A 22,471-nucleotide genomic window follows, 5' to 3' on the forward strand; every position below is an offset into this window, starting at 1 on the left:
GGGGCCAGATTTGATGTGGTAAAAATGTGGGGGGCCGACCTTGGCTGACGTCCTTTACGTAGAACAATATATTTAAGCAAATTTTAGCAAGCTATTCTGTGTGTCACATTTGCTTTTTTTTTTTTTTTTTTTTTAATTAATAATTTAAACAATTTCGCAACTACCCTTTGTGGCGTTCTCTTTCGGCACTCTGGCGCTTGCGAAATACTGCTGCTGTAAAATTGAACTAGCTTCAAGTTGCTTAAATTTCTCGCTACGTATCATCCCTGTAATCTTGTCATACATGTCAGCGTGTCTTGTTTGGTAATATCGCCTCACATTGAACTCTTTAAAAACAGCGACTGTCTCTTTGCAAATGAGGCAGACACAGTTGTGAAGAATTTTAGTGAAGAAATAGTCCAATTTCCACCTATCCTTGAAGCATCGGCCGTCCCAGTCAACTTTCTGTTTTTTGTTGATTGTCGCCATTTTAGAAAATTGGGAGTAAAGGGTCACACGGAATAATGTTGCTTAGAGTGCTGCTGCCTTTTAGTGGGTAAATGAGGAGCAGCATTTAGTGTGTAGGATACTTCATATGCTTGTAGCAGTACTGCTGACCAATTTATTAAGTCTGTGTGCGGGCCAGACGTTATTGATTTTATGACAGAGGCTGGGGGCTGGATGAAATTTGACCACGGGCCGCATTTGGCCCCCGGGCCGGACTTTGGATATATCTGTCCTAGGCCAATCAGAACATTTTTCGAAAATGTTAAAATATGAGGTAGGCAATTATGCCATTAGGCCAACGAGCTGATTTCTGTACTACCAAGTCCAGTACCAAGGCACAACAAATCCAGCAAGGTTATGCTGAATTTGTTGCTTTGGTACTGGTCTTGCTGTAATAGGAAATCTTAAGCTATTTTCTTGCTCTAAGTAATGTATATAATATGTATATTTTCTTTGTCTGTAGATTGATGCTTATGCTGTGCATGTTGTCATCGACTATCATGGATTATAGTTTCCTTAGTACATAGTTTTCAAAACATCAATCAAAAAACCTTAAATTTTGGAAGTCTAGTGATTGAAAGGTTTATTTCTTAAATAATTCTGAATTCAAATTCCTCCAGTCAATACATTTCAGGGCTCAGTTCAAATCCAACAGGTGCTTGACTTCAGCCATTCGTGTCTCATTAGCTGTGTCACAAACTTCAGCATTAACATTGTTTTTATAAGGCTGAATCTTCCCACGGAGGTAGAAAATAAATATGCACTGATCTTTATTACTAATACAACATGAGGTCAGTCAGTCAGCGTCTTATATTTAAAATCTATCACATGACAACTAATCATATTTGATTTTATTTCATGTCTTTTTTAACATTCCTGTATACTGTATATATGAACAAAGTGACACACACACAAAAATCCAGTAACACCTTTCCTAGAAAATAATAACGTGAACAGAAATATCTTTTGTGCATGTCATTAAGTTTATTGCATGCCAGAAAACAAATATAACACATATACATAACACATACCAAAGTTCACATTTATTGCTAAAGGAAAGGGTGGAGTAATCGGTCCCTGCGTTACTTGTTTTTCTATTACGTATACATCATGCATGGACCGTGAGCACACTTGCCACATTCAATAAGGACTAACCATAACACTGTACATGGACTTACTGTCTTCAGCCATAGTAGTTACATCTGACGACTACACGATAAGACTTTAATTTACTAGCATCACCACTGAGAAAATTTCCTGCTCCAAAAGTATAAATTCCCATTTTTTTGCCTCCCCACACACACACACACGTTATACATCGCAAATGTGAAATACTGGCCTTACTTCAGATGTTAGTGTGGTTTGTTTATGCTGTTCATATTCTAATCAAGGGGGAAATATCATCAAAAACACATTTACAATCTACAATAAATGTGTATTTCTGAACAAACAGGTAGTTCCTGGTTTACTAAAGTGCAAGAGTGACACAAAGGGGTTTGGAGGTGGACCCTTTTGGGATTATAAATATTTTTATTATTTAGTTTACAGTAAACTAGAGGTTTTTATCCAACGGCAGAAGGACGCAAGCTTGTTCAAGAGACGACAGTGCACAACATCATAAAGAGGACCTAAAAAAATGAAGTTAACGAGTTATATATGTTTTCTGTTGTTATCTATATTAGGAAAAAATGAGGAGTGGTCTGTTTTTGCTGCTTTGACATTGAATCTATTCAAAATTTAAAGATGAGAAAGGTAAGAATAAGAAATCATGCAATTCCATTTCCCCTCACAATTTCTTGTGCTTCTAAGAAAACTGGAGTAAGAAAAGTGCCACATCAACATCCCCACAGATACTGATGGCTCCATAAAATATTGCATTTCATTCCATTCAAGTCTTTTTTTCTTTCATTTCTTGTACCGTAAAGCAAATCTCTTCCGGCCATCATGCCTTAAGCAAAATCAGAATTTACAGAAGAGAGCAACAATAAACAACAATTATCTCCTTTTTTCATGCTGATCTGGAGAAGTGTTGCTCTGTCAGTTGTTGTTCATAATCCACCAGGAAGCTGAGAAGACAAAATTTGCAATATTAACAAGAGACGTGACAGTTCTCAGATGTCTTGCAATAGCCGTAATCTTCAGACTATAAGCCGCAAATTTTTTTCCTCATTTTGAATCCTGCGGCTTATAGTCCAGTCTGGCTTATTTGTTGACTTATTGGGTTAATAGGTAACACTTTTTTGACAGCGGCGTCATAAGACCGTCATAATTATGACATGACACCATCATAGGCATCATTGTGCTCTGATAGTTTACATCCATTCAAAAGTGAGATCATTTGCCAGAAGACACAAAATGATATCTGCTATAAGAATTCATTAATGCACATGGCAGTGTCATGTCATAATTATGATGGTCTTATGACATTCTTATGGCGCCACTATCAAATAAAGTGTTAACAAATACCTTAACGAGCAATTAGTGAAACAACTGGAACAGTAACTAAAGAAATAATTAGCACAGAACATGAATTTTAAATGTTATTTACATCTGTATCGTTGCAACTCAGGCTCGGTGGCATGTTGGACGACAACAGTGTTTACATCAGGTGGCAGCAGAGGTTGACTGTCTCCTCCAAGGGAGCAGTGATGGCCAAATGAAGCTTCTTGAAGCAATGAAGCTTTGTAGCCAATTAGTTCAAAGCTTCATGGTGGTTCATTAGGTCTTATGACAGTCTTATGATGCGGCTGTCAAATAAAGTGCTATCTTTTGGTGTAAATATCCCATAATACAGTGAGGACAGCTGCGGCTTATAGTCTAGTGCAGGTTATCTATGTAGAAATGCCGTTTTCGTATCAAATTTATAACTTATAGTCCGAAAATTACGGTACGCCTGTCAGATGATTTTGTTGAAATATATTCTTCACCCATTTAGTTAAATGTAGGGTAACTGTTCCAACAATTGTTTTCTATGTACTATAAATAATGTACGTATGTATGTTCTTCAATCCCTGTCAGCAACATACAATGATAGCCAGGACAATTCCATTGTGGCAAAAGATGTAGTGCACTGTTGTAGTCTCTTAAAACATTTTGGTTTCGTGATGTGCTGTGAGATTTCTCCAATGTAAATTATGCTGTCCTAGTTATTTGTGGATTCTAATGAGATGATTAGGCCCAAACCGTGCAGGTCGTTGCTGTCAAATTAATTGTCATTTGTTTTGAATTACCTGGGAGAAGCATCATGGAGACGATCTCTTGCTCCTCCAGTGCATCAATAATGCCACGCTGGAAGGTCTTACTGATGGATGACTGCAAGAAGCTGCGGGGGGAAAAAAAGATTTGACCTTTGCTTTGAACAGACCCTTAATTTTTTCACATTAAGAAGTTTACATTTGAAAATGTGAGTTTTTGCTCCTAACCTCATCCAGGAGAGACGATCCTGCCAAAATTCGTACATGATGAAGCACGATCTGTCAGGCAGGTTTTGGACTGAAATGCTGAAAAAATGAGGGGGAAAAAAATAGCACTGATAAGAAAAGACTGCAGCAATCACATTGAGGTGTTGATGCTTATAAAGAAACTGACTGCAGGTTGCTTTGCTGTCCGCTGGTGGCATCCGTGTAGATCTTAAGAGCATGCTGGAATCGTTCCACATCACGCTCCTTAACAGACATCTGTCTTTGGACCAGGAGAATGTTCTAGGTGGAAGCGGCAAACAAACAAACATGAATTGCAAGATATGTTAGCAATATTACAGAAGACAAAAGAGATCATCTGGGTTCTAAAGGCCAACAACAGACATCCACATTACAACATCACAAGGCAACAATGCTCTAAAAAAAGAATTCAAATACACTGTTGCCTTATGCCAAGGGTGCCCAAATCTGGTCCTCGAGAGCCCCGAACCAGCTTGTTTTCTATGTCTCTCTCTCTCTCCTTTAACACACCTGAATCAAATGATCAGCTCACCAGCAAGCTCAGCAGGACCCTTAAAAGGATCCTGATTATTTGATTCGGGTGTGTTGGAGGAGGGCTCTCGAGGACCGGACTTGGGCACCCCTGCTTTAGGCATTATATGTAAAAACACTGAGCATAGGTTGACTCACCGACTTGTAAGTTCCTGCCAGTGTGTCTTCTTTGAGAGGTTCAAGTTGTGGACTCTTTAAGGTAGGAGCAAAAATAGGTGAGTCATACAGAAGCAGTAACACAATCACGACTTTTAAGAGAGCCAGATACAAATCTTGTGCTCTTACATATTCAAATTTTAAAAAACTGCTTATTATAAAATTCTTCTTGTGTGGCAAATGTTAAGGAAATTCAATAATGGGAGTGGCAGCAAGCATATTTCGGCATTTCTGTACTATATATCGGCATTACACATAGAATGTGGAAATTTGGGCCTATCTATGAGTTTAAATGTTTAAAGGTGTAAAAAAAAAATAACTGTGGCATCCCAAAGCAACAATTGTTTAAAAATGCAATATAAAACCTGTTGAAAAACACCATGCCAGTATTCGTTCAATCTACAAATGTAACACTATTTTCGATTTTCATGATAATATGGGACAAAGCGCGTTCCTTGTAAGCTTAATACGGGACGCGTACTTTTGTTTCTGAATACAAGACGATTCTCTTTTTCAAGGGCTTGGTTGGCTATGCTTCTGGTGCCTCGCCAGTATTTCGTAACTGAATTTGTCTTGCATTGACACAAACCTCCTACACATGGTACTTAAAACATTCAATTTCTATACAAACCTCACACTCCAGCTTGTCTATGAGCTGCTCCAACTGGTCGACCTGGGAGCCCCAGTGGTAATCAGACTCCACACTGACCCCTGAAACACACCATCAACAGTTGTACACATGTAAGTATTCCACTGAGTCAGCAGTATCCTTGTCTTCAACATTTTAAATGGGGGGGGAAGACCCACCTGTGGTCAGCATGCCAGAGTAAGGGTCTGTTGGTGAGAGACACATGTTCTTCTGGATTCGTCGGCTCGGACGTTTGGTTACCTTCTGGATAGGCAGGTCCTCCGGCTTCCTCACTGACTTCCTGCCTGTGCAGCCTTGGTCATGGACAGCTTCCATAGCACAGTCAAGTGAGGACTGCAGGGACTGCAGCTGGGTGGAAGTCTCTCTAAGCAGGAAGCGAGTCACAAACTGACCCAGCACAGAGGACCCCTGATAATCCTGCATGGTAATTAGGGTGAAAAAAAAGTATACGTATATGAAAATAAACTTGTTAATTGATGGTGTGCTATATAATGTGGTGCACCTTACAGTGCAAAAAATACAGTATTGTACATACTGTATATTACAGTGTTCCTCCAACAGTCATCCGACCAACATCTAATACATACTGTAAATCACAAAAAGCTCCTTTGCAGCTGTGAGCAACAAACCACGCTAAACTCAAAGAAAAACGTCAGGGACTGCAAAAGCTTTAACCTTTACAGCTGTGGTAATCCATCACAAGCAACCAGTTCCCCTGAACTCTTTTTTTGTTTTTCTTTATAACAATGCAATCTATTGTATCAATTTTGCAGTTTCCTACTATATAAAAGGAGGCTAAACAAGAGTTTTGGTGAAAGTGCAAGTCATGTAGCCTTGCACAATACTCGAAACCACACTACAACTGATAGCAGTTTACTTGCCAGGGCAAAAAAAACCTTGAGGAGCTATAACACAGACAGTCTATTTTATGTAATTCCGAAAATGGATGGTGGATGATGGCAGTGCGAATGAGTAATTTGACAAACTTGAAAATAAAATTAAAAAATATATATATTAAGATAATGACACAGTAGCATGAGGCATACTGTTTTTAATCCTCAAGGTGTTCAGACTTAGATGAATTAACAATATACAAAAAGTTGAAGTTCAAAGGAAATTAAGTTAAAAAGTTTGAATGGTGAAGAGAATTAAGCATATCATCCATATTAACCCAAATTTCACATGCTTATTTTTCTAACCCTTTGAAATTAGATATACGAATATTTTCTTCCATGTCAGATATACTCACAAGGGTAACATGGATGCTGGAGCCTATCCCAGTTAACTATGGGCAGTAGGCGGGATTCACCCTGAATTGGTTGCCGGCCAATAGCAGGGAACATGTATTTCGTTGTTGCACAAAATTACCAACACATTCAATGAGTTCAGAGGCAAGAAAAACAACAAAAAATGAATTTCATACAAAAACTACATCAGAGTGAAACAGGAAATTACTGCAAACAAATTTGCCTTTTGCTGTTGCTTTTTAACACCATACTCTGTTCATTTCATGTCTACCATTGCATCCTTGCATCACACGTTATTTTCATGGCATATAATACATCACAAATGTGTGTTCTTGCCAGCAGAGCTAGCGTTGTACGTGTTTTGGAATTTGTTAGGCTGTGTCCTTGAAGACTGCCCTGCACGTCTGCTGTACTTTCTCACACCAAGTATGAGTCAACTTTCCACTGAGCAATTTCTTCTCCTGTCAGATAGAGGACTAACAGTTAAAGGAAATGGAATAACACCTGTGAATTGGGTGCAAACTGGGGCTGGAGCTATCGAATATTTTAGTAATGGAGTATTCTACTGAAAATTTTTATTGATTCACTGAGCAGTCGGATAAAACCTTTTTTTTAATGTAAAGAGTAATTCATAAATATACATGAGAAAACAAGACATTTCACCTAATATGGAACCATTTTTAGGCAATCAATGTTTTTATTTTCAATGTACATTGTTGAAAACAGCCTACAATTGCATCCCAGATGTGACTTTTACTAAAAAAAAAAAAAAAACTAGATCTTGTAGTTTTTCCTATGTGTTTCAATTGAATTTCCGTTTCCACAAGCTATTTTTAAGTTCTAGTTAAGTTTTAAGTTTATGTCTGAATTGTAAGTCCTGATAGGATTTTAAATCTTTGCAGTGTTCAAAATAAATGTATGATACCTGCTCCATAGGAGCACATTCCTCTTTGCAGTGTTCAAAATAAATGTATGATACCTGCTCTATAGGCGCACATTAGGCACCACTGCTACTTGGTGTTTTATCCATCAATGACTATCGATTAATTAATTAATTTCTAATTTTTCCTTGTCCCGAGTAATTTTTCCTTTTCCCGAGTATCGATCCTCCGCCCTTGGAGTAAATGTCTTCGGTGGAGTGGGGGCTAGGCGGGCTGGTCGCACGGTGGCGCCCGGTGTTCTGACAAATTTTGCAACCCATCAAAAATTGCAACTTTGCGGTTCTGCGTATGGGCGTAACGTTAAAAATGGCCGCGAATGCAGCGATTCCAAAGTAAACACTACAAACTTTCTTTAAAGAAAGGAATATTTACTTAAATTTGATCATGGAAGGATATGTAGAAAAGTTCTCCTCAAACACATCCTACCATGTTAGCTGCACACAACAACTGCATCCCGCTCTCTCACTGCTAACAACTTCGCCGTGTTGTTAAGCATTAATTTACGCCATTTTCGGGTTGTACATGTATGTTTATGATGTAACTCGTTTATCTAGCACCTTTGCATAACATTGAGAGTCCAACTGAATGTAAAAGAAGGGTTTTTCACCGCCACAAAAGCTTTGGGAGCAAAATTTTATAAGGGAGCAAATTTTGACAGAACACCGACTCGGGTTTCGGGGGCGGTCATCAGTCCAGCCGGGGGTGTGGAAGCGTCGGCAGGGCTGCGAGTAGCCTGGGCCGGGCGGGGGTAGTGATGCGCTGTCTTACAGTGAATACATGAAACAGTATTCGCTTTCGTCTCCAGCTTGAAATGCTCCCACACTTTTGACATTTTCTGCCTTTTCTTGGTGCATTTCTCTTGGCTTTCAGCGGCTTCTTCGTTGTTAACTCTATATCCATGCATGGTTCAAATAAAATGTATCCACTGCCGTTGTTTTCTTCTGGTACGTACATGACGTCAGAGCGTTGTGCCACATTCAAAGCTGGCTAGATTAAATGATTCCTTGAGGCAAATAAAATTCCTCGATCAATTTTTAAACTCGAGTTACTCGAGTTATTTGATTAATCGTTTCAGCTCTAGCCAAAACCTGGTCTTAAATGCCACTTTACCTAGCACACCTTCGTGCTGGCCTAAATTTAGTTGCTGTGCAAAATAGGGGCCTGCTTGTCTTAACATTCACCGAACCCCTTAGACTTACTCACCGATCCCTTGGCGTTTGATCGAACCCAGGTTGACAACCACTGCTTTAAAGTAACTATGCTACATACTATCTTGTCAATTTGTCAGTGCCTTTGTATTTTATAGTAAACAAGAATAATATGCGGAAAGGTTAATTTCACCCACCTCTTTCGTTTTATCCATTGCCTTTAAAATAGCCACATTTAGCTTCTCAAGTGCAGACAGTACGTTGACATACTCCCCCACATGTGGGCTGAAGTACTCTGGAAAAGGGACACATGTGTTTTTAGAACATACTGATTGAAAAACAAGTACAAAGTAAACACACAGTCAATTTTGATTCTTAAGATGAGAAATATCACAATAAATGTACCTGAGAGTTTTTCAATGTCCATGTTGCTATGAAGAAATAGAGACAAGACAGGGAAAAAAAAGACATTGCAACTGAGCACGCTGATGAAATTTATCAGCTTTAACACAATATACTGTACACTTGCACAGTCGAATAAGATCAAATACCGGAGCAAGAAAAAAAAACAATAATGAATGCTCGGTTGTTACAGAGATCATTTTTACCCTGTAAAAGCAAAGTTTTGAATTTGATATGCAGATGGTTTATAGTTAGTCATCCAAAAAGTTTGAATTCGAGATTACTGTGAAAACATTTTTCATCAGTGGGTTTTCACAGTAGCTTAAAGTTAAAATTTAGATTTAAATGTCAGAAGGGATGCTTGTGCATCGCGGATATAATCTTCAATTAATGAATGCGAAAGTGCTGTAAGATGCGTTAAAGCTGGCGGAAGCGAGAGGAGCTCACTTTGCATTCTGCCTGTCGATTGAGCGATAAAGCTCTTTCATCTGCTCATCCGTAAGGACCCCATCACTGAAGTATGACTGGAATTCCTCCATGGACAGCTTTCCATCATCTGAAAGCACACAAATGCGTGACAATGTGACCAAAAGCTACTTTGTTAACTGCGCAAGCACATTCGGGAAAAGCCTGTTTAATTAGGCATCTTCAATAGACGGAATTGAATGAACATGAAGGGAATAAGCAAGAGGCAGTTAAGCATTTTTCAGTGGGGTGTGAACCATGAGTCTCTCGAGAATTAGGGTTTGAGGTCAAATTACCGTAATTTTCAGACTATAAACCGCTACTTTTTCCCCTCATTTTGAATCCTGCGGCTGAAAGTCCAGTCTGGCTTATTTGTTGATTTATACAGGTTAATAGGTAACACTTTATTTTACAGTGACATCTTAAAACTGTCATAAAGCCGTCATATTTATGATATGACACTGTCCTGGGCATTAATCAATGCTTATGACTAGGGATGTCCCGATCCAGGTTTTTGCACTTCCGATCCGATACCGATATCGTTTTGCACTTCCGATCCGATACCGATACTGGCCGATACCGATACCGGCCTATCTGAGCATGTGTTAAAGTTTAAAGTTATTTAGCCTCCTTACTTAGTTGTCAGACTCATGTTGAAAAAGGTTTTAGTACTCTTGATAACAACTAGCCAGCTGAATTAGGTGAGTTTGAATAACACACAACGGTTGGTAACAAGAAACTGACCTATTTCTTCAGTGACAAACACAAAACAATATAAATAACAAACAGAAATGGCATAGTCAGTCAGTAAAATGTGCAAATAATATTGTAAACTGTCTTAAAAAAGCAAAACACACAAACAACCTCAGTGGAAAATCCCACAAACCCCCCCAAGCTATTAGATGCTTTTAATGTTTCGTGCATTAGTTAAAAAAATTGTATAAGAAGCCTCTCAGGTTTAAATAAACGACTATTTCTGTATCAAGTTAACATTTTAAAACAGTAAATAAAATACTCAAGTCCCCATTCTGTATCAGCAGCTTTAAACTACATTCAATTCATTTAATTTTGCGAATCAACTGTTAAAGTTGTTAAAATTGCTCCCGTTATTCCATAAATTTCCCTTCTGTCTACTTTCGACATGTGAAAGTTTTAAAACTGTTTTGAAGATAGATTCAAGTCAAGATTTTGCCGATTTAGAAGTATTTTAGATAAAAAGTTAATTAGGTTCGCTTGGAAGGTTCACAACAGTCTACTAGGGAAGTCTCCTGCTTTAAGATGGCGGCTGTTTACTAACGCAACTAGTTTTCAATACTTCAGTGTTGCTAACGCCGTCGAGTCTGTCATTTTGCACCTAGTTCTATATACATATGATATCTATTATCTACAGTAAAACGATCTTGACGTAGTTTGTAGCGGCTGTCAGCAGCAGTCAGGTATTCTTGTGTTTTTTATCCAGCGGCATGAGTTGAGCTAAAGCTGTGAGTTGAGCATTGGCATTACCCGGGTCTATGACAAGCATGATGTTTACTCTTAGGACGCATTGCGGTCCGTTTCTCATTGGGTCCCGAAGACTGCGCTGTGTACTAGTTCCGCTTTACTTGAGATATTTATTCCGATTCCGATATTTCAATAATCGGAATTTGGATGTTTGTGAATCGTTCTCGAATCTTCCACGGCCGAATCGCTCAAGGATGTAATGACGGCTGGGCATGTTGTACCGTGGTTCTAAGTGTTGGATGGTACGTCTTTACTCACGACAGATAATGGCTCGTCATCCAGAATGAATTCTTCGGCAATGACTCTTGTTATTCCCTGGGCTTTGGGACTGTCGAGTGCCAGTTTGTCACGCATAGCAAAAGTTTCTGCCAGTGTTAGTTGCGTAGGACCTTTCTTTTTGTCTTCGGTTTTCTTAACATACTTCTTATATTGTTTGTGGTGGTATTTCGCTAAATGCTTGATTAGGTTGGTTGGTCTGCCTCTTCGTCTTTGTCGTCCTTTAAGGTGAAATGATCCCACACAGCTGACATTTTTACTGATAAAGTCTCTCGGTAAATTGGGAGACGGTAATGTAAATGTTGTGTGTTTAAGGTGTGCCGTAAAATGCGGACCGGATTTTAGGGAAACCGAAGCAAAAACTGGAATGGATTATGTAAATCGGTGCGCTGGAAAACCCGGACTGGAAAATACTGGATCAGAAGTCTGGATCAGAATTTTTCCGTGTTGGCCGATCCGATACCAATGCGCATTTTTTGTGCCCATATCGGCGTCCGATCCGATCCAAATATCGGATCGGGACATCTCTACTTATGACAGATGTCCCTGAGTGTCATCCGGCAAATTTTGTCACTATTTATGTCCAGCTCAGTTTTTTTACATCCATTCAAAAGTGAGATAATTTACTGTATGACACTAAATGACATCTGTCGTGATGACAGTGGCATGTCATAATTATGAAGGTTTTATGACAGTCTTATGATGCCGTTCTCAAATAAAGTGTTTACATGTTTTTATCTTTTGATGTAAATATCCCATACTACAGTTAGGACAGCTGCGGCTTATAGTCTGGTGCAGCTTATCTATAAACAAATGCTGTTTTCATGTAAAATTTGATGGGTGGCGGCTTATAGTTAGGTGAGCTTTATAGTCCGACAATTACGGTATTAAACTGCAGACTTTAACTGAGCTTGGGACTTGCATTAAACAGCATCTATCTAATTTTCAGTGGAGGGGGGGGGGGGAGTTCTACCTTATTCTTTGAGTGTCTTCATTTTTACCTTTAGCCTCGAATGTCTTCTCTGAATTTAATGCGACAAGACGTAGGAGTAAATTGCATGTGACTCATTCTACAGCCTTTTTCTACTCTCGAATTCTAACAAAATTCAACTCCAGATGCACATCAGTCAGGTGTGCAGCACTTGTCAAAGAAATTGAATGTGCTGACAGACCAGATGACGCCTGACTGTTATTGTACCTGTCCGTCTTGAGACTTGGAGGCACAATAATGTGACAATCAGCCCATGCAATGTTGCTTTAGCAATGTTACTTTGTCAAACACTTGTGAAACTATTATGTTCATTACTATGCTCATGCATAGTGTGAGGTCCAGTATGAGAATGTACAGTATGCACGTTGATGCGCGTAACATTCCGTTTAGGTAATACGCAATACATCAGTGCCTTACAACAGAGGCAGAAATGTCCTTAATATTTGAGACATTTAAAACTAGTTGGGTCTGCAACACTTCATCCTTCATTTCCTTAATACTGAAATTGCACTCCTTCTAAAAGAAGGGACCAGTCCAGAGGCGATACTATTTTTCTCCTCTAATGTATTTTCATTCATTCATTTACTTTCTGTATCGCGAATCCCAACAATGATTATGGGGCGAATGTTCATATGATTTATAATTTATGTTAATTGTGTTTTGTGTTGTATTTTTGGCCTTTTCCAGCAACAATATGTGGTTTGTTTTTTGGTTTCTTTGTTTTTGTTTTAGTTTATTGAGATGTTCAGTTTGTTGGTATGTACATTTGGCAGCCTAAGGGTAAGGATTAATGAAGATGGGAAGTGTATCATATCATTCTCTACTCATCTTCCTTGAGCTGAGCTTAAGCATATTATTTCTTAGCCAACGAGGTTACAATAATTATTTGCTGTACAGCTTTTAACACCGTCAAACTTAAATTGTTTCTTATAGTTAATTACTAAACAATTAAGTTATTCAATCAAAAACAATGTTTTCTGAGTTGGATACCGATACTTTTTCAATATTAATTACAATTAATTTAGGGCTGCAGCTATCGATTATTTTAGTATTCGATTAATCCAGACATGTCCAAATGTGGCCCCTGGTCAAATTTCATCTGGCCCCCAGCCTCTGTCATAAAATCAATGTCTGGCCCACACACAGACTTAATAAATTGGTCAGCAGTACTGCTACCATCATATGAAGTAGCTTACACACTAAATGCTGCTCCTCATTTACCCACTAAAAGGCAGCAGCACTCTAGGCAACATTACCCCATGTGACCCTTAACTCCTAATTTTCTAAAATGGTGACAATCAACACAAAAAAGAAAGTTGACTGCAACGGCCGACACTTCAGGGATAGGTGGAAATTGGACTATTTCTTCACTAAAATACGCAACAATTGTGTCTGCCTCATTTGCAAAGAGACAGTCGCTGTTTTTAAAGTTCCGTGTGAGGCGATATTACCAAACAAGAGACGCTGACATGTACGACAAGATTACAGGGAAGATACGTAGCGAGAAATTAAAGCAACTTGAGGCTAGTTTAATTTCACAGCAGCAGTATTTCGCGAGAACCCGAGAATCGAAAGAACGCCACAAAGGCTAGTTGCGAGATTGTTGATATTATTAATTTAAAAAAATAATAAAGCAAATGTGACACACAGAATGGCTTGCTAAAATGTGCTTAAATATATTGTTCTACGTAAAGGACGTCAACCAAGGTCGGCCCCCCACATTTTACCACACCAAATCTGGGCCCCTTTGCAAGAAGTTTGGACACCCCTGGATTAATCTATCAATTAGTTAGTTGGAATAATTGAGTAATCGGCTTAGGAACATTTAATGTGTTGGAGAATCAATTTTAGGAGATGTAAAACAGAAGCTTGCGAAGATTGCACTTTCAAAAGAGCATTAAATGCGAACACAAAATTCCTGTGTGCTTCTTCAAATATTGCAGAGTTGCTCTTTCATTTAAAAATAAATTAAAATACCTGAGCTTAGCCTCAAACGGTAAAAAAGAAAAATAAACAAATGAGGATCTAAGTACAACAAAAGAACAATTGGATAACTTGTATAGCAAAAAGGCGGTAGCTTAAATGTTATAGAATGCTAACTTTTTTTTTTACATTACTCTTAACAAAATGTTCAAAAACATGTTCCAGCAAAAATCAGCTAAATATACCTATAAACTAAATTACAAATGCATAAATAAAAACATTAGCTTATATCTTAATGGGGAGCAGCTGGACTCAGCCATTTTAAATGAGTTATGTCATGTTGCCACCCAAATCAATAAAACTAAATGCACACACTTTCAAAACAAACCATTATGACGCCACTCTAATTAAACGAATACTTGAAGTAGCAAAATTGATTTGAAGCTTTTTCCTAATCGAATTACTTGAGTGAATCGATTAATCTTTGCAGCACTAAATTAATTTATTAATATTAATAGAACATTTCGATATATTGCTGTTCATGCTGTTAATTCATTCTTTTGAGATGAAAATGAACTCCTGATTTTGTTTGCTTTACAGATTCAGAAACAATTAGAAGCGAGCACATATTTCTGTAGTATACACTTGGCACGCATACAAAGGCTTCCATCTTGTGTTTTGTATGAACGCTGCAAGTCGTCTGTCCCAATATTGCAGGAGGAAAGCAGTGCGGTGTCTTGATACCTCTATCAAAACGCCTCCTGTTATGTAGAAAATGTGCACCGCTCCCGGCAAATGATGGGCAGCCCACTCAGTGCTGACTGCAGGGAGCAGGCATCTTCTCGATTCCTCACAGACTGTGCACACAAGCTGCGCAGTGAAGATAGCTCGCACAAATAAGCCAGAGCCCTTTCTTGTTTAACCTTCCCTCTGTTCCACACAGCAGAGAACCATGAAAGGCGAGATGAGTAACCAGACTTGAAGATTAAGAAATGTGAGTAATGTAAGCACAACTTCTATTGAGTTTTTGCACAAACGAACATTGATGAAGAACATATTTTTCCTGGTATCTGAAATAAATTTACTAACTTAGTACTAAATTTCAGATTTTTTTTTTTTTTTTTTTACTTTTGCTCCTTACTTTGCATAACGACGTATATTGCAACTATTTTTACAATGAATATATACAAACAAATATTTTTAATCTGTCCGAATAAAAAAGCAGGGGAAAAAAGAGGGAAGGGAAGTCAAGTGCATTTGACATCTTGATTGACTGAAATCAGTGAATGAACATGAACCAGGCAGCATTAACAGCTATAGCAACAGATTTGGGAAAGCAATCTATTCCCCATCTTTGGCTTTATGCGGGAGAATTGTTTTGATGTTAGCTGCAAGGAATTATTCTGGGCAAGCCATCGTACAAACCCACCAGCATCTGGAATTCAGATATTAGCTATCTGCTCTGTTTACTCTTAATAGTTTTGCATATAATTGACACAAAAAATTAAAATTTACCATCAAAATCAAAGTCTATACTTTTGTGGAAAACTAGATTTGGAAAATAAGTTGAAGGGGAAAAAATCAGCCATTAAACATGAGATTTCAGAGAGACATCAATGAAATGAGTTTTTAAAGGTTTCTATTTTAGGACACGTTTCATTTACTTGGACATTTTTTTTAACTTTAAGTAGATTTTTCAGCTTAGGTTTGTGACAGTAATAATGTATCAAGTGAACGCAAAGAACAAAACTGTTCATTCATGATGCTCAAAGCATCTGTATCCATCTTTAAGTCTAAAATCTGTGCTGTTCATCATAAAAATGTGGAACCATTAACAAGAGGCCTATTATATAACAAAAATATACTCCTTATTAGAATTAAGACACAACACACTCACCTATTTAGAATTTTGAATATGATTACGTGGAGATGCATGAATATAAGCTTATGGGAAAAAACATTTCTTTTTTTGTCAGCGCTGTTGTTTCCTACCCTCAGCTCTATGCTGCTGTCTTCCCAAGAGGAGGATTAGCCATTGTGAAGATTAAAAAGGTACTAAAATCACAGATGTATTTCAGGCTTTATTAAATTAAAATCAAGTGCAAGCCTTTAGGTAAATTAACAATCTGGGAATTCAGGTGTTAACATTTATCAAATGTGAACTCATCTTTCTGGTTCTCCCAGTATAGTCTAATAACGTTTAAAGACACCGTTTATAAGAAGAATGTGAACCAATTAAATGCCCTTTTTTTTTCATACTCACCATTTTTGTCAGCCCTGCGAAATATCTGCAACAAGAAAAGATTGTGTTCAAGACACAGATAAGAAAACAGTGCTTTATCTAAATGAGTCTTTTTCTTTTTATACATACTTTACAACAACAAACAAAAGTGATACAAAAATTAAATAGGATCTAGTCTCAATTTACTCATATATTTCACTTGTTTACTATTAAACTGGGACTGCTGAGTTACACAAAAACCTACATTCACCAGCCACTTTTTTCGGTTCATCTATGTGGTACCAGGTTGCACCCCTTCAACACAGTACTGGAAACATTTCTCAGAGAGTTTAGTCCATACGGACATGATAGCATCACGCAGTTGCTACAGATTTGTTGGCGACACATACATGACGAGAATCTCTCATTCAACAACATCTCAAAGTTGCCCTATTGGATTGAGACCTGCTGACTGTGGAGGCCATTTGAGTACAGTGAACTCATTGTCACGTTTAAAAAAACAAAAATAAAAACATCTGATATGATTCAAGCTATATAACATGGCCCATTAGAAGATGGGTAAACTGTTGTCATAAAGGGATGGACATGGTCAGCAACAATACTAAGGTAGAGTGAAATATAATGCTCAAAACTGACTAACGGACCCAAAGTGTGGCAAGAAAATACCCCCCCCCCACACACACACACACACACACACACGCAGCATTACACCACCAGCAGCAGCAGCTTAATTTGTGCGTTGATGCAAGGCGTGATGGATCCACATGTTTATGTTGTTAAATTCTGATCCAACCGCCCCAATGTCTCAGCAGAAATTGAGACTCATCAGACCAACTAAGAAGCTTTGGGTTGGAACCCACCCAGAGATGTGTGTATTTCAAGAACTAGCTTATGGTAACAGGTAGTACTTTGCAAAAACATTTCGTGTTTTAACCTTTCTTGATGGGTTCTCACACCATCTTCAATTTACAAGCATGGAATTCGGAGAGGAAATTCTCACCAGTCTAATTGTTTCTGGTACACAGTGATTGGTAATGACTCAGGCAGGGATCAGTGCTGTGGCTTAGCTGGTTCAAAGTATCTGTCTTGTTGATTCTGTGTTCAAATCCTAACAGTGCTTTTATTAATTATTTTCTTCCAGAACTTTCCACCAGATTTGAGAATCAGAAAATGTTGTTTGCTCAGAAGTAGGAGTGGGAACCTCTTGGTACCTCACGATACGATACGATTTGCAATACAAAGCTTACGATAACGATGATCTCACGATATGGCGATACAACGATTATCGATACATTGGTCAGGAAATCAACCTAAGATATTCTACAAAACGACTAATAAACAGAAAAACAAGCTTATGTTGTAAATTGGAATAAGTTTACCACTAGTAGACATCCAATCCATTTGAACACCATACGGATTGAATGTCTATGGCCATCAGTGGCAGCCAATGCTGGGCAACGAAGTAATTTTGGGGCATTTCAGATCATTACTTTATTGATTTTGAGTCACTTCCTGTTGATTTCGGGGCATTTTATGAGTCACTTTCTGTTAATTTTGGGTTATGGAACAGGAAGTAGCCCAGGAATCTCCCAAATGAATAGGCAGCTACTCAAACTCAACAGGAAGAGACCTGTAAATGCACTAAAATGAACAGAAATTGACTTGTAAATGGCCTAGAAATCAGAAAGAGTGACTGTGAATGCTCTGGTTTCGAATTAATGAATGTTCGACCCTCCCAGTCTAAATGGATTGGGCATCAAGCGCCATCAATGGCAGCCATAGAGTTAACTGAGATACTATTATAGTTGAAGATTTTGATAGCAACTTGTTGGTTCCTTTTTTGTTGTTAACATTGACACCTTTTTAAAACGATATCTCGATTCTTGGCAGGTGCATATCGATAACCTTTTGGGATACAAAGTATCACGATATATCACTATTTCGATATTTTATCACACCCCTACTCAGAAGGGCCCATGCTTTTAATCGTGTGGCTCCCTTCTTCAAAAGGTTACTTGTGGCTTAATTGTGGGAACCAATTTGCCATTGATTGATGGCCAATGCATAGTTGCACCCAACCTCTCCCCCAAAGTTAATAGACCCTACTCACATGACGTCACAACCACGCCTCCGCGCCATATTGTCCGTCAACTCGTCGTGTTGACGCATTACCGCTACGTAAATTCCTCCTATTATGGCGTGCTTTTCTGAACAACATTTATTAACATTAATAATCAAAATGGTGAAGGCGTGTGTGGCGGTCGGTTGCAATAACAGAGAAGATAGACGGAGAGACTTGAAGTTCTACCATATTCCGAGAGACCCGGAGAGGAGAGCGAGATGGACTGCTGCAATTCGACGAGAAAACTGGGCTCCAAACGATTACCACAGATTATGTAGTAGTCATTTTATATCTGGTTAGATGCATTTAATATATATTTAGAGGGTTTTGGGCTGACAACCACAATTAAGATCATTGCTAGGCTAATCGCCGACAACATACCGTTTCAAATTCAAGATGCTTATTTGTTCCACCATCTTTATTTTTTGAAAAATATTTAGCTGGTAACAAGTGAAAGAAGCTGGCCTCGTCTACGGATCATCGGTTAAACAGGGGTGTCGATACTTTTTGCAAAGGGGGCCAGATTTGGTGTGGTAAAAATGTGGGGGGCTACCTGGGCTGATTTACGTAGAACAATACATTTAAAGAAATTTTAGCAAGTCCTTCTGTGTGTCACATTTGCTTTATTATTATTTTTTTAAATTCATAATTTCAACAATCTTGCCTTTGTGGCGTTCTCTTTCGATCCTCGGGCTCTTGCGAAATACTGCTGCTGTGAAATTAAATTAGCTTGAAGTTGCTTTAATTTCTCGTTGCGTATCTTCCGCGACTGTCTCTTTGCAAATGAGGCAGACACAGTTGTGTATTTTATTGAAGAAATAGTCCAATATGCACCTATCCTTGACGCGTCGCAGTCAACTTTTTTTTTTAATTGATTGTCGCCATTTTCGAAAATTGGAAGTAAAGGGTCACACGCGGTAATTTTGCTTAGAGTGCTGCTCTTAATTTTTTTCAAACTTTCGTGAGAATAGGCTGATTTTGTGTGGACAAGATAGTTTTAGATATCAGGGTAGCAAATGTCAGGCAGAGAGGGCAAAGACAGCGGGTCGAAAAATATTGATTTAGGCATCAAATATGGATCTGGCAAATGGATTGACTGAAGATGTTCCACCTTCCGCCTTTTATGCAACGCATCCATTGAGTTTACAGCGTCTGAAAGCACCGGAGCTTCCATGAATTGCACTATAAATTGCACGACAAATTGAAACCACTGAGAATACGGATAAACAATGACGGACAATATGGCGGCCGGATACAGCGACACGTCATTCTGTGACGTTGGTGAGTAGGGTCCATAACATGTGATGAGAACTCGAGACTTGGCCTCCCCCGACCCTGACATTTAGACATTCAGGAATTTCAAGAGCAAACATAATACTGTATTTAAGGTCTATTTACTTTTTTTAAATTTAATTGTTACATTCTAAGCTAACTAGAAACTCTGTTGTGCAATTGGTCTGCGTGCTCAGCTGTTAACTGAGAGGATGGTGGTTCAAACCCACCCAGGGACGTGTGTCTTTATAAGACATCTCATCTTAGCTTTAGGTTAACACATTGTGCTTTGCAAGTGTCTGTCCACAAAGTAAACTGCAATCGTGGGTTAATTTCAAGTAGTGCTTTTCTAATTTCTTCCCGGAGTCTTTTAGAACGTCACTCCAGATTTAAGAAATTGATTCTCCGGAGCAACTGTCTTCAGTGAAATGGGTACCTTGGCTTAATATGGAAACACATTCAGAGGATGATGGTGTGACTCCTGGAGACAGTGCCATTACTGTCAGTCCTCTGGAAACCTTGAAAGTGCCAATGTAAGCTTTTCTACTAAAGATGCCCTAAAGGAAGCCAACAGCAAGTTTCTTAGTTAAATTTTGAAGACGAAAAGATACAAGTAAGCAACAGCAGCAACTCTAGACAGCTATCTTTTTTGTGCTTGTGTCGACTCAAGAAAGGAAACGCCTTCCTGCAGAGCTTATGAATACCTTTTAAAAAGCTTACAGTCAAAAAACTTTTGCCGTTCCCTCTGTGAGACCCTGAATACAATTCTACTGACTGAGTCCCGCTGAAGAAAAAAAATACAAAAAACAAGGAAAGAAGCAGGAAGGGAGTGTACGGCAGCATCTGAAAGGCCCAAATTGATGTCTCTCTGGAGAAATGAGAGTGCACTACACTTCTCAGATGTGTGGAGTCAAGTATTGGGATCGCATACACAAAGAGGAACCAGACTACTAATGAATGTGTATCTTCAACTAGAACAAAGAGCGGTGTAATAAGAGTGTGTGAACAGGGATAGGGAGATGGTAATATAAAATAATTGATACAGTATGTGTGAACAAAAGTGTCCAGTGTGCTAAATTGCAGTTCACTCTACAATCTGTATTTAGTGTGCAGTGATTTGATTATACATGTGCATGTCCTGTGTCTGGCACTCAGCTGGGAATCGGGTAATTCCCAACATAAATGAGGCAAACATTAATGAAAACATGAACGACCTTTAGCTAATTTAACTAATTTGTTTCCATTCATGGTGATAAATGTCCAATCCTTTTCGAGTGGGAGGGGCTGTAAGTGAATGTTGACCATCAGCTGGAGTGAATGAGTTAACACTATGTAAAATTTTGGCCATGAAGATCAAGTTACCGAATGACAGATTGTGTCCTTCAGAGAAATTTGTTGGAAATTTATGCAGCTCACTCAGTATAGCATGCCATGTAGGGTTTTTTTGCTTTCTCTCTAGAGCATCACATCTGTACATCAATAGCAATCACGGATCTTTTGAAATAGAGTAGCCAATATATACACAGGCGTTCACGTGCACATTTTTCATTTTGTGACAAAAAGAACAGGATGGGAAGACGGATGACCCTGCTAAAAAAAATCTAAATCTACTTTCTGTACCATCAAGACCACTACCAAAAATATATATATATATTTTTTTAAATCTAAAGGTTCTGCTTAATTTGTTGCATTTAGGCATTGTTTTTACTGGTAAAGAAACCAGCATATGCTGGATTTCTTAGCATGGGAATAACGAAATCTGGTGGGAAAATCTTGAACCATGTTTTAAATAGTACAATTGCAGTTTATGCATGTATTAGTATACTGACACCTATAGTATGTCTATGACCTTCCCTTCACGAATGCAAAATATCGTGAACACGCAGCCAAGACTCACCTTTCTTGCATAACAGGGCTGCTGTGCATTAGCTGTACAGTACTTGAATGAAAACTGATTTGAAATGCTATATTCATGAGGAGCAGCGTAAACCTCTACCTTCGTTCTGTATTGGCGTCTATAATGGCGTCTTTAACTATTGCACGCAGAATAGCTTAAATATATAAATACACACTACAAACATAACAAGCCAAAAGTGCACTTACATCGTGAAAAAGCGATGCGGTCCGGTTGTGGTTGTGGTCACACTCCTGCTGCTGCTGTTTGCTGAGATGTTGACGCTTGGCTGATTGCAAACACATCGTAATCATCTCTGTACACGCAAGCATCCTTACGCTCTCACGTTCAGGTGCACCTTGTACGGTATGAATGGATGGATGAATGGAATGGTGTGTCACTGGGTGCTTGGTTGAGTAGATGGTGATCCGCTGTCAGCGTGAGATGGACGGAGAAACTGAAGCTGAGCTTTGACGCATGCGCAGTTCACACTCAATCAAACTCCGCCTTCTAGAATCTGGAGAACACGGCGCCCTCTCCTGATCACATTAGGTAATCAATAGGCTGAGAGCTATCTAAAAAGTTTGGGGACACCTGCAGTATGTCATATAAATTATGTAAATAGCCGCTAGTTTGCAGTTGCGCTAAGTATCAAAGTATCCCATTGAAAAAAGCTTTTTTCATCACAACAAACCTCTGTCTTTTTTCACGTTTATGCTCCTCTTCTTCCTTTTTCGTCTTTCTAAAATGCGACCGGGAAGGCTTTGTCTTTTCATGATGTCGACT

The 22,471-nt window shown here is 38.6% G+C and overlaps 1 protein-coding gene across 1 annotated transcript; it reads right to left on the reverse strand.

The window, feature by feature from the left end:
* Positions 1-1,102: 1,102 nt before the first annotated feature.
* LOC130912321 (N-terminal EF-hand calcium-binding protein 1-like) lies at positions 1,103-22,158 on the reverse strand. The gene is made up of 12 exons (XM_057830323.1): positions 21,895-22,158; positions 16,419-16,443; positions 9,448-9,556; positions 9,004-9,029; positions 8,796-8,893; positions 5,421-5,679; positions 5,245-5,324; positions 4,596-4,649; positions 4,075-4,187; positions 3,909-3,986; positions 3,717-3,808; positions 1,103-2,552 (listed from the first exon to the last, which is right to left on the reverse strand). The coding sequence occupies exons 1-12, from the start codon at positions 22,015-22,017 to the stop codon at positions 2,524-2,526; spliced, it is 1,086 nt and encodes a 361-aa protein (XP_057686306.1). The 5' UTR covers positions 22,018-22,158; the 3' UTR covers positions 1,103-2,523.
* Between the last annotated feature and the right edge of the window lie 313 nt (positions 22,159-22,471).

The sequence above is a fragment of the Corythoichthys intestinalis genome, chromosome 2 (genome assembly GCF_030265065.1).
Source record: "Corythoichthys intestinalis isolate RoL2023-P3 chromosome 2, ASM3026506v1, whole genome shotgun sequence".
In the NCBI taxonomy this organism is placed as follows: domain Eukaryota; kingdom Metazoa; phylum Chordata; class Actinopteri; order Syngnathiformes; family Syngnathidae; genus Corythoichthys; species Corythoichthys intestinalis.

Excerpts from the sequence above, each read along its gene's own strand:
- LOC130912321 (XM_057830323.1), bottom strand. The coding sequence starts at position 22,017 with ATGCTTGCGTGTACAGAGATGATTACGATGTGTTTGCAATCAGCCAAG. Across the intron at positions 16,444-21,894 it reads CCGCATCGCTTTTTCACGAT|ATATTTCGCAGGGCTGACAA; the intron begins GTAAGTGCACTT and ends TTCTTGTTGCAG. Across the intron at positions 9,557-16,418 it reads TCGCAGGGCTGACAAAAATG|ATGATGGAAAGCTGTCCATG; the intron begins GTGAGTATGAAA and ends GTGTGCTTTCAG.